This window comes from Metopolophium dirhodum, chromosome 8 (genome assembly GCF_019925205.1).
Source record: "Metopolophium dirhodum isolate CAU chromosome 8, ASM1992520v1, whole genome shotgun sequence".
Classification (NCBI taxonomy): Eukaryota; Metazoa; Arthropoda; class Insecta; order Hemiptera; family Aphididae; genus Metopolophium; species Metopolophium dirhodum.
The window spans coordinates 23020877-23032950 of record NC_083567.1 but is presented as its reverse complement, the minus strand read 5'-3'; the positions used below and the strand labels follow the sequence as shown (position 1 = coordinate 23032950).

At 28.5% G+C, this 12074-nt stretch overlaps 2 protein-coding genes across 4 annotated transcripts; one reads left to right on the top strand and one right to left on the bottom strand.

Moving 5' to 3' along the window:
- Nucleotides 1-4035, bottom strand: LOC132949916 (GPN-loop GTPase 1). 2 transcript variants are annotated; one of them, XM_061021038.1, is made up of 7 exons: nucleotides 3844-4035; nucleotides 3677-3771; nucleotides 3360-3620; nucleotides 2910-3280; nucleotides 715-944; nucleotides 422-654; nucleotides 1-220 (listed from the first exon to the last, which is right to left on the bottom strand). In XM_061021038.1, the coding sequence occupies exons 3-7, from the start codon at nucleotides 3583-3585 to the stop codon at nucleotides 216-218; spliced, it is 1065 nt and encodes a 354-aa protein (XP_060877021.1). In that variant the 5' UTR covers nucleotides 3586-3620; nucleotides 3677-3771; nucleotides 3844-4035; the 3' UTR covers nucleotides 1-215. The 2 variants fall into 2 exon arrangements, with proteins under 2 accessions (XP_060877021.1, XP_060877020.1); XM_061021037.1 differs by having other exon boundaries at nucleotides 3360-3771; nucleotides 3844-4034.
- A 438-nt stretch (nucleotides 4036-4473) lies between these two features.
- On the top strand, nucleotides 4474-11536 carry LOC132949915 (RNA cytidine acetyltransferase). Of its 2 annotated transcripts, none has more exons than XM_061021036.1 (19): nucleotides 4474-4719; nucleotides 4875-4966; nucleotides 5028-5199; nucleotides 5261-5445; nucleotides 5508-5721; nucleotides 5812-6016; nucleotides 6091-6212; nucleotides 6281-6417; nucleotides 7538-7667; nucleotides 7918-8148; nucleotides 8236-8352; nucleotides 9396-9572; nucleotides 9652-9793; nucleotides 9861-10005; nucleotides 10079-10293; nucleotides 10605-10780; nucleotides 10844-11086; nucleotides 11150-11261; nucleotides 11351-11536. In XM_061021036.1, the coding sequence occupies exons 1-19, from the start codon at nucleotides 4612-4614 to the stop codon at nucleotides 11365-11367; spliced, it is 2940 nt and encodes a 979-aa protein (XP_060877019.1). In that variant the 5' UTR covers nucleotides 4474-4611; the 3' UTR covers nucleotides 11368-11536. The 2 variants fall into 2 exon arrangements, with proteins under 2 accessions (XP_060877019.1, XP_060877018.1); XM_061021035.1 differs by having other exon boundaries at nucleotides 11150-11292.
- The last annotated feature ends 538 nt before the right edge of the window (nucleotides 11537-12074 follow it).

Sequence of the window (12074 nt, the reverse complement as noted above, 5' to 3'; positions counted from 1 at the left end):
AATGAAGATTAATTTTTAATGTGAATAAAAACTTTTTTATAAACACATAATGTATTTTATTACTTTTATTAACAAATACATGATTTTGATTTGTCTTTCTAAATAATCTTAGATTTATAAAAAATTATTTTAATAATATTTTATTATCCAGATGTTGAAATTTCATCCACATGACCACATGATTAGTTGTTTTTCAAAAGGAACTTTTTATATGTTCAATCTGAAAATTAGTAAAGAATAATTAATATATTATTAAACATTATCACAATAAACTTAAAATAAACTGTCAAAAATGTTTGATATTTTCTTTAACCATAGATTGGAAAAACTTACTGAAATCAATAATTTAATATATTTTAAAAATTTTGCCCCAAAATAATATTATACCGTTAGTATATAAAATAATTAAATAAATACTAGCCATTAACATTAAAGCCAGGCTCTTCTTCTCCTTCACTGTCTCCTGACATTTCATCAGCATTTGGTGCTAGATAAATATCTGAAATCTCACGACCGGCACTTAGTGAGGTGAACAAAGGTACAAGTTCTCCTTCCCCACTACTAACTGCTAAATCGTCCAATTTTTTGTTCAGTTGAGAAATTTCAGTCTGCAATTTTTCTTTACGCAATTTATTCCATTCGACACGATATTCCCTTTATATTGTCAAAACTATTAATATTTTAATGTTTTAATTGAACCAAACTAAATATTACTTTTGAAATTCATCAGCTGCTGCATCAACCATTTTAAAAAATTCATCAAAATTATGACCCGTCAATGATGATACTGGAACACATTTTAGTTCATTATAAAATTCATCTAAAGTTAATGCCATAGTACGGGTCAAATTTGACATATATGATGATTCATTTTCTACAGCATCACAAAATGCTTCAAAATCATGCATCCATTCAATTGCATAAGTTGGGTCTACAATATCACTCTAAATGTACAAATAAGTTGAAGAAATTATATTATTTTTAATTATTCGTATCACAATTTATTACTTAAACTTTGATGATAATATTTTAGGGCGCCCAAAAATTGGGCCACAATTAACCTTTTTTCAAAAAGGGCCACTACAGATTTACATTTATAACAGGTTAACTAGATGATTGGGCCACTATTAAATTTTAATAAAATAGTATTTAATAAAATGTGTAGTTACAATACCTAACACCACTAACACTGCAGCTAACACACACAAAACTTTACTCAAAGCGTGCCTTATCAAAAGGTAAAATAATATAGAATTAGCATGAACTGCCATAAAATAAAATGGATAAAAATAGCCAAAAGCGTAATTAACAAATAATATAAAACATTGTTACAAATGCCGTCAAGTCTTATCATTCGCATTTCAAAAATAATTTCTTTATTATGTCATCTTAATATTCATAACTTTTTTAATGTTTTATTGGGAGTTCAATTAGAAGTTTGTATTAAAATGTAAAACACAGGAACATTAAAAGCCAGGTAACAAACTTTAATTTAATGAAGAAAAAATAATATTCTTAATAAAATTAAAAAATACGAAAAAGGAAAAAAAAGAAATTTGAATTCCTAAAATCTATATCAGATTATTTAAAACAATAATTGTATTTTCATACATTAGAAAAAAAAATTATAATTATTTGATTAATTTTATACACCTTGTTTTATATTAAATGTTTGAAATCTAAATACTATGACACTATTTAAAATAATCTATTTTTTGGCCCAATCTCCGGGTAGAAAAAATGTAGAACAAAATGGTAGAATAAATATTTTATATGAAGCAGGTAGATAAAATGTGGCCCAAAGACTGACCGCCCATATTTTACACTAGACCTTTATTATTTTTATTATAATTTATAAGGATGAGATCAATTAAACTAATGTATAAAAAATGTATAAATTATAATTAGAGGTGGGTCAAACTGTTTGAAGTACAAAAAATTCAAATGTAGGTATTCAGTTTAAGTTTAAAAGTCAAACCTAGTTTTAAAAAAATCAATCAACAAAAAGTTTGAAAATCTATACTTAATTGTGAACTCCAAAAAAATTTGAACTCGTCAAACAGAGTCGCTCAGCGCTCTTACAATCTGAAGTATAACTTGCATTCAGGCACCTTAGCAATTAAAATAAGCAACATCATTGAAAAAGCCAACAAGAACATATGGTTTAAATGGACACCAGGCCATTGTGGAATAGATGGCACTGGGAAAGCTGACAAAGTAGCTTGTGAAACAGTTAATAACCCTTTGACCTGAATACGCACCTACTCCTCACTCATTGATATCCATAGGAATATCAGCACCTATTGTACTAATTTATGGGAATCTGAATGGGGGCGTACACCTAATAACAAACTCAGAGAAATAAAAAATACTACTGTACACTGGCCCAAATCACAAACAACAAATCGCAAAGATGAAGTAGCAAGCTAGTAGTTGATGCTGTACCATGAATAAAAAGCTTGATTTCTTATTAAATTCAAAAGTTGGTTCGGTAATGTTATGAAATGTTTGGTACACTGGGTTCGGTTTTAGTTTTACATCGTACTAAATTGTTTGTTAATATATAAGGGTAAAAAGTTTGATTTGAGACCACATTTTTGAGTTCGACCCAACTCAAATTATAATGTATAAGTTCAGTTCAGATTTGAACCTTTTAGTTTTAATGTTTTCTGTTCCCTGTAGGTATAGTAAAAAAATATTAATAAAATAAAATAAAATGTATAGTCATTATTGCTGCATACTGTATTCTATCACTAAGATTTTAGACTAATATAAATGTTTTTTTAAATATTTTTCAGTCTAAAAAATAGATAATAGCGTTTCAGCATACATTATTTTTGCCATATACTCTATGGAAGTAATTATTATTTCATTAAATAAATATAAAAGAAAGTATTTTTTAAACAAACCTTGTTTAAAACTACAATAAATGGAAGTTTGGTTTTATATAACACAGAACATGCATATAACATGTTTGACATAAATGTTATTGGACTAGTACTTCTTTCTAGATCCATAACATAAACTACAACTGTTGGGAATGTTGATGCAAGACTTTCAGTAAGTATTTGACCTGATGCTGACCATGTAAAAACTTCAATTTGTCCAGGTGTGTCTATAACAGCTATATCATGACTATTTTCAACATTTACTTTTCCTAGAAGGTCCATTAATTGATGAAATTTTGTGGTGTATAAATTTAATGCGGTTACAATCGCGCCATTAGGACCCAAACCGTAATTCTTCATCACTTGTTTGTATTTCACAGAATCTCTAATATCTATCAATAATAAAAACATATTAAGTACGTATTTCGTACATATTTTTTACAGAATAAAAATATTGCATAATAGATATACCTATATTTGGCGTGTATGGCATATTTTTACAAGCTGGGTCGAGATTAATCAAATACGGGGCTCTTTTGTATTGCCGTAGGTAAGAATTGAGTTTTGAAACAAATGTGGTTTTTCCTGAGCCAGCCATACCCAAGACTATGAGACAGACAGGAGATTTAAAAGCCTCATATTCAATCTTGTCTTCAATAGCATCGCTACTGGATGGAGTTCCATCGTCGCAATCCATATTCAAAATTATTTATTATAGAACGTTCGTCTAATCTGAAAATTAAATTAGCTACAGCCTATGAAATATGAATCTAATATCTATAACGCACACTTTAATGCATAATATTAAATTATGCAGTGAACGCACGTCGAACACTTCAGACTGCACGGCCTTAATGCTCGTCAAATGTTAATGCTTCAGCTACTGTAAACAAGATATCATGCTTTATCATATTTTAATGACAACAATCTAATCATAAGCGATAAAGTGACCCACTAAAAGCAGATAAAATAATAAAATATTCAACCATAGTACTACCCCATAGAATATTCTATGGTACTACACAAACCAAGAAGGCGGTAAAAAAATAAAAAACGGTAAAATCACGCTAGTGGTAGATCGACTTGAATCTAGATGATCTAGATCTGAAATCTGATATTCAGCCTTAGATCATATACTATGGATAGAGCTACTGGCTAAATTTTTGAAGACAACATAACCAAGGTGAATAGGTGTAAATGCGCATGCGCACAGTTGATATCACGCATTCACGCGCACGATTGGTACAACTGTTATCAAGTGCAATTTATATCACCGCTAACTTAGTGATAAATATGCGACGAGTACTGGACACGGATGCGCAATAGAAATCAGTCACCTTGCGACCGGTCTTTATGTCGTCTTCAACATGAAGTACGCGTTTATAATGCAGTTGCAGCCTGCAGCTGAGCTCTATCCATAGTATTTAGCCATGGGTGGATGGAACCATCCTATCATTGATTATAAATACTAGTATTTGTTCTATGATAATACTATCTTCGTGGGTAAAAGTAGTAACCATGGTATAATATTATTAACAACCACATATGTGGTAGAATGGAATATACCATTATAACCTTACAATATAGTAGTATGAAACGTGCGTAAATGTAATGTTTATTTAGTACATAATATTTGAATTATTTCATGTTTTTATCTTTGATTTTAAAATTTTTAAGTTAACTAATTTTTTTAATACAATTATTAGGTTATTAAACAATCATCATGGTTCGTAAAAAAATCGACAATCGGATCAGAACACTGATTGAAAATAGTGTTACAGCCGGTCATCGTACCATGTTTGTTATTGTTGGTGACAAGGGTCGTGATCAGGTATTATAAATCAAATTTTTTTTACATAATATCCATATTTTAAAGCTATAACTTTTAAATATAATAGCTTGTTATAAATTGTATAAAACTAAAACTAAATATTTTAAGCAAAAAAAAAAAACAGTTCATCTATTTATTTAATACATTACTTTTAGGTTGTTATTTTACATCATATGTTGTCAAAAGCATCCGTCAAAGCTAGACCTAATGTATTATGGTGCTACAAAAAAGAATTAGGTTTCAGCAGGTACCTATTTTTATTTTTTTAGCACAGTACAACTGAAATTATCATTTTTAATTGTGTTTAGCCATCGTAAGAAACGTATGAAAACTATACAACATAAAGTCAAAGCGGGTAAACTTAATGTAAATGAAGATGATCCATTTGAATTATTTGTCGCTTCTACAAATATTCGATATTGTTATTATTCAGAAACTCATAAAATTCTTGGCAACACATATGGCATGTGTGTATTACAAGTAAGTTAAACTAAATCTTTTATTTTTTAAAATTTTTTTTTATTCCTATTATTATTTTAAGGATTTTGAAGCTATGACTCCAAATTTATTGGCACGCACTATAGAAACAGTAGAAGGTGGTGGACTGATAGTATTTTTATTAAGGTCTTTGAAATCTTTAAAACAATTATATACCCTTACCATGGATGTTCATGAACGATTTAGAACTGAAGCTCATCAAGATGTTGTTGCTAGGTTTAATGAAAGGTAAAATATTTTTTAATTTCTATCAATACTAAAATTTTTATAATCCATTATTTTGTAACTAGGTTCATGTTATCTTTAGTATCATGTGATCGATGTCTAGTAGTGGATGACCAATTAACAGTGTTACCTATTTCATCCAAAGTACTTGATTTAGTTCCTGAGGAAAAAACTAATATTCAATCAATTAATGATCAAGAATTAGCAGCGTTAAAAGAAAATATGAAAGACACACAACCAGTTGGATGTTTAGTTAGTTGTTGTAAAACTGTTGATCAGGTAATTAAATTAATAATTGTATTATAACTATTTATTGTTGAACTATAAGTATACTTTAAGAAAAATTGTTTAAATAGTGTTACATTTTAGGCCAAATCATTACTAACATTTATTGAAGCAATTTCTGAAAAAACTCTAAGATCTACTGTATCCTTAACGGCTGCTCGAGGTAGAGGAAAATCTGCTGCTCTTGGGATAGCTGTTGCAGCTGCCGTTGCATTTGGTTATTCCAATATTTTTGTTACTTCACCTTCACCTGAAAATTTAAAAACATTTTTTGAATTTATTTTTAAGGGTATTGAATATTATTTTTTGTTCATAACATTATTTTAAATACTTAATTTCTAATTTTTATTGGGTTTTTTTTAGGTTTTGATGCTCTTGGATATCAAGAACATTTAGATTATGGTTTAGTTAGATCTACCAATCCAGATGATAATAAAGCCTTGGTTCGAGTTAATATTTTCCGAGACCATCGACAAACCATCCAAGTTTGTTATATTTATAATTAAATTGTAAATTATTTTAATCAGCATTTACTAAACATATTATGATTTAGTATATAGTTCCAACAGAATCAAATAAATTAAGTCAAGCAGAATTAGTTGTAATTGACGAAGCTGCTGCTATACCACTTCCACTTGTAAAGGCCATGCTTGGTCCGTATCTAGTATTTTTGGCGTCTACAATCAATGGGTAAATTATATTTTATAAAACATGTGTATAACATATTACAAGTATATTTTAATACTATAAACACATACTCTGTCCAGTGACAAAACTGATAATGTTATTTTAATTTTAGCCAAAATTATAATATCTGTTACAATGATTTGGAGAAAAATAAGATTTCTTTAATTTATGTCATAAAATTAATGGTATTTTTTCCTTTTTTTAAAAAATTATAAGTTCTTATAAATTATGTTTTAAAATATAATCTACAATTAGGTTATACCCTTTATTGAGTTTTTGTAGTAAAATTTTTAATTTAATGTTTATAGCATGATGTGTATTTTATGTTTACTATACCTATTGGTTTCTATTACAAAAGTAATTCTATAATAACCTTCTTACCAACTTGTTGGATCACATTATAATGCTTACCTAATTGTGACAATTAAAAATGCTGACAAGAAAAGATCTTTTTTATGTCCAACTCTCTTACCTATAATCTGTTAACAGTTTGTTTCTATGTTCTTAAATAACAGTTAATGTTTTTATTGTTTATACAATATTACACTAGCCAAAGCTTACGTCTTATACTTGACATTGTATAAAATACTAAATATAAATTAAGTTAATGTTTCTATCTTACAAGTACGTAACATACCAAATGTATGTTCAGCATTTCTCATAAAAACCTATTATTAAAGTTAAAGGTACCAACATTTTCTGTGAGACCGTGTTAAATTTTTGTCTGAAGTTTTTTCAATATTTCTATTTTGAAACAAATAATAAAAGTATGTAATAAAATATTATTATTTAAAAATACATAAAACTTGCTTAAATTTTAAAATATTTCATACAAACCACAGAAAATATTGTTACCTTAAAGTTTGATAATAGATAAATTCACTAATATTAAAACTAATAAAACTAAATGAGAACTCCTATGACGTGTACATTTTTTGTGTTATATACTTGTAGGACTGTTGAGGTGCCTACTTATCTTTGGGATCATTGATTAAAAGACTTCAACAAACATTTTATTTTTTTTATCATCACACATATGCTTATTACTTTTGTATTGTAAATATATTCAAAAAGTGATATTTTGGTTAGAAAATATCAAAATGATTTGTAATTTTTTTTTTAGTTATGAAGGAACGGGTCGATCATTGTCATTAAAATTATTGCAACAACTCCGCTCTCAAGCTACACCTATTGGTAATAATGCAAATGATAAAACCGGTCAAAATGCTATCACTGGACGATTTTTAAAAGAAGTTAGTTTTTACCTAATTTCTTACATAAGATATAAAGTTTATGTATTGAAATGAAATTCCTAGTAATGGTGGAAGGAAGAAATTAAGAAGTTTTTGCATTACTAGAGTCTTGAATTTATTTACTCTGCTGGTGTTATTTATAAATAAATTGTGCTTAGATTTAATTTGTAGCTAAAATGGGTTTTCACAATAGTTCAGTTATTCATTTTTTTTACATAATATATTATATATTAATTGAACTTTTTTATAGGTGACTTTAGAAGAATCAATACGTTACAAACCTGGTGATGATGTAGAAAAATGGTTGACTAATCTGTTGTGTCTTGATGCAACAAATATTGCTCCACTGCTTTCAGGCTGCCCTCCTCCTGATAGATGTGATCTGTATTATATTAATAGAGATACTTTATTTTGTTACCATAAGGCGTCAGAAGCTTTCTTGCAGCGAATTGTTTCATTGTATGTAGCTTCACATTATAAAGTAAATATTTTAACAAATTATATTCTTCCCTACAAATTATTTCGGTCTGCATATTTTGTATTTATAATTTAATTTTTTAACTAATAGAACAGTCCAAATGATCTTCAAATGATGTCAGATGCACCAGCACATCATTTATTTTGTCTTTTGGGTCCTGTTGATGTAAATACAAAAAGTTTACCTGAAGTTTTATGTGTCATTCAGGTAATATTGGTATTTTAAAAAAAAAAACAAAAGTGAACCTTTACATTCTGGGGAAGTAAAACTTCTTTCATAAGTATTAGAGCCCGTGAAATTATAAGTGAATTAATGAGAGAATGAGAAAAATCAATACAATAAAAATCGACGTGCATAACTATCAAAATAAATAAATAAACAAACGTGCCATAAAAATTTTTTTTCAGCCCACACCTCAAGAAAGAAGTTTTACTTCAAAACAAAAATCAACTTTATCTGATATAACAATATAAATTAAGAAACTGACTAATTGACATAATCCATACTCTGTTCATGTTAAGAAACATAATCAGCAGCGACCAGTTTTAGTTGGGTAGCAGTCTGTTAAGTGTTAACCTGTTTGTCGCCCCCACTAAGTTAATTATATGTACACTTGCTTTGAAGTATATCTATGTCCTTGCAATCATGTCCATCGCTGACTATGTTTCTTAAGTTAAATAGAGTATAGAAATTTGAAAATGGACTCTAATGTTCCTTAGATAATGTAGGCAAGCACTATTGAATAGGAGGGTCAAAGTTGGTAGGAAAAAATTTAAAATACATTTAACAAACAGCATGAGGAAAGTTTGGGTATCCTAGAATGTTCAGTAATAGCATTTAGAAGAATGGGCCACTAAAATCGGCAGTTTCGTCACTGGTTGGGTCAGTAACCACTTATCCAATCATCAAGTTGGTTTTTTATTTTATAAAGCATACAAGCACAAGAAGTCTGGTTTTAAGAATAGTCTTACAGACTTAACTGTCTGAAAAATTTTGCTATCTATCCAGTTTTTTCAGTGACTAAAATGTGTGTTATTACTTATTCATACTTGTTATTTTTCAGACGTTCACCTAATAATGTTAAACCAATACACCCATAACTACATAATATTATTATTGTTCATTTTCCCTTGTGAAAGTAGGCATCACAGCCAGATATATAATTAATATATAGATATATTATATTTATATTTTTATCAAGTTACATGATTATTTTTTGATTTAATATCATAAGTAAATATTCTATGAAGGTGTGTCTGGAAGGTGAAGTATCTCAAACATCAGCATCAGAAGCTCTGAAACGTGGTAAAAAAGCAGCCGGTGATCTTATACCATGGACAATATCTGGATGTTTCCAAGATGAACAATTTCCATCTTTAGCTGGAGCTCGCATTGTTCGCATTGCTACACATCCAGATTACCAAAGCGTAATTAATTATTTAATTATTTATAACACTTAGATAGTGAAAACAATTTACATATATTTTTTTAAATAAATATTTATAGATGGGATATGGTTCAAGAGCATTGACTTTGCTAAAAATGTATTATGAGTTTTTAATTCCAAATATTGAAGAAGGGAAACTTCCTAAAGAAAATATTGATTCTATTCTAGAAGAAGAAGTAGACTTACTTGAAGAAAGAATAGGTATGTGCACAAATATTGGTTCAAAAATAATTTTTGTTAAACAATTATTATGTTTATTCAATTATAGAACCACGTAATAATTTACCTCCATTGTTATTGAAGCTAAGTGAGCGGCCTCCAGAACGTTTAGATTATATTGGTGTATCATTTGGTCTCACTGGTCCACTTCTAAAATTCTGGAAAAAAGCTGGATTTATTCCATTATATATTAGGTACAATTAATTTATTTTATTTTAAATTTTATAAAAAAATGTATGTGTTAATTAATTTTTGATTTTGTTTTAGGCAAACCAATAATGAATTAACAGGAGAACATTCTTGCATAATGATTTCCACTTTAAATACAGCAGACTCGAAAAATCAAGACTGGCTATCTCAATTTTGGGTTGATTTCCGTAAACGTTTTATATCACTTCTTGGTTACCAGTTTCGTAAATTCTCACCTCAATTGGCTCTTGGAGTGTTACATAATACTAATATTACTACGCACGCGGATAAAAGTAAATCATTTTATACAAGGATGGATCGTATTTAAACTTTTGAACTATTTTTAAATATAATAATATTAAAACAATACTTTACACAGTTATAATTAAAAATATTTAGTTAATCTGCTGTCATATCGGAGTATTTTGAACTTGATTTTTTTCTCAGACTATCGAAATATGTTTGAATTAGAACTTAATTTTCTATAAAATTACTAACTGTTTCAATGTCTTAAAGTTTGAAGGTTTAAAGTCTGAGAACTCATTTTAAGCCTATTCTTTAAAATGTTTAAATTTAGTTGCTTGCTAATCATTTATATTATTAGATATTTTGGACAAAACAGAGTTGGATATTCATTTAAGTTCTTATGATATTCATCGATTAGAGAAATATTGCAATAATATGGCTGATTATCATCTTATAATGGATCTTTTACCCACCTTATCCAAGCTTTACTTTCAAAGTAAAATTGGAGATACCCATTTCTCGGCTGTTCAAAAAGTAATAAAACTACCTAAATGCTTTTATTTATTAAAAATGTTTTACATATACTATTTTTATTAGGCATTATTACTAGGATTGGGACTACAATATAAAACTGTAGAAGATCTTTCAGAGCAATTTGAATTATTACCTTCCCAATTACTTGGCTTATACAATAGAATGATGCGTCGTATACTGCAAGTCATTAATGGGATAATGGAACAAAACGTTGATAATAAAATGCCGGTGATCCAACAAGTGGATAGTAGTGAATTAAGACCATTAACTAAACCTCTAGAAGAAGAATTGGAACAAGCAGCTAAGGTATACAATATTTACTATATCAAAAATGTACCTGAAATGTATACTAATATTATTATATCACAGGTTTTGAAAAAGAAACAACGCATAGAATTAGAAAAACTAAAACAAGAAAATCTGACTAGATATGCGATTAAAGGAACAGAAGATGAATGGGGAAAAGCTCTAGGAAATTCTGGTAAAACTAAAAGTCTTATTAGTGTAAAAAGGTAATAAATATTAACATAATATTAAAACATTTTTTTTAAAACTAAATTTAATTTTTAGTGGAGAAAAAAGATTAGCAGATCCGGCCAAGTATGAACCAGAAGAGGAAAATGAACCAAAAAGGAAAAAGACTAAAAATAAATTCAGAAAAAAATAATCAAGTTATTTATAATCTATGCTTTGTTTAATATAGTGTGTTTTATTTACTCAATTTTGACATTAAATATAAACAATTGTATTTATAAACATGTTGTCTTCATTAATTCAATTAAATAGTATACTACTATACTATTCTGAAATTATTGAATTTTGTTAGTGTAAATTTGATGTACCCCATAGTTGGAGTCCATAGAGGTTTGAGTAATGTTTTATACATAAGAACTTTAACTTTTAAGCTGGAGTGTTTGTTATTTCTGAGTAGCGTTCGTAGTCTGCGAAGACGGGCATTTAAGGCATGTCTTTTTATACAGATATGGCTATTCCAAGTGAGGCGCTTATCCAAGTTAAGTCCTAGATATCTAACTAAAACTAAGTCAGATGTGGGAATAAGTATGTTATGTAAATAGACATCAGGAAAAATGGAGTGGCATAGAGTGAATGTTGTATGTACTGACTTATTGGGATTAGGTTTAATGCGCCAATCGGTGTACCATTCAGACATTAAGTTGAGATGAGTTTGAAGATTTGCTGAGGCAGTAATAGGGCTTTTGTCAAATGATATGGTGGCTTTGTCATCCGCGTAATCGGCTACAATAGTATTTTGGGAGATAGGCTGATCAGAAGT

Coding starts and splice junctions, on each gene's coding strand:
- LOC132949916 (XM_061021038.1), bottom strand. CDS start 3,585: ATGGATTGCGACGATGGAACTCCATCCAGTAGCGATGCTATTGAAGAC. Junction 3,281..3,359: donor GCCATACACGCCAAATATAG/GTATATCTATTA, acceptor TATTATTGATAG/ATATTAGAGATTCTGTGAAA. Junction 945..2,909: donor TTATTGTAGTTTTAAACAAG/GTTTGTTTAAAA, acceptor TTGTACATTTAG/AGTGATATTGTAGACCCAAC.
- LOC132949915 (XM_061021035.1), top strand. CDS start 4,612: ATGGTTCGTAAAAAAATCGACAATCGGATCAGAACACTGATTGAAAAT. Junction 6,017..6,090: donor TTTTGAATTTATTTTTAAGG/GTATTGAATATT, acceptor GGTTTTTTTTAG/GTTTTGATGCTCTTGGATAT. Junction 11,293..11,350: donor AGTCTTATTAGTGTAAAAAG/GTAATAAATATT, acceptor TTTAATTTTTAG/TGGAGAAAAAAGATTAGCAG.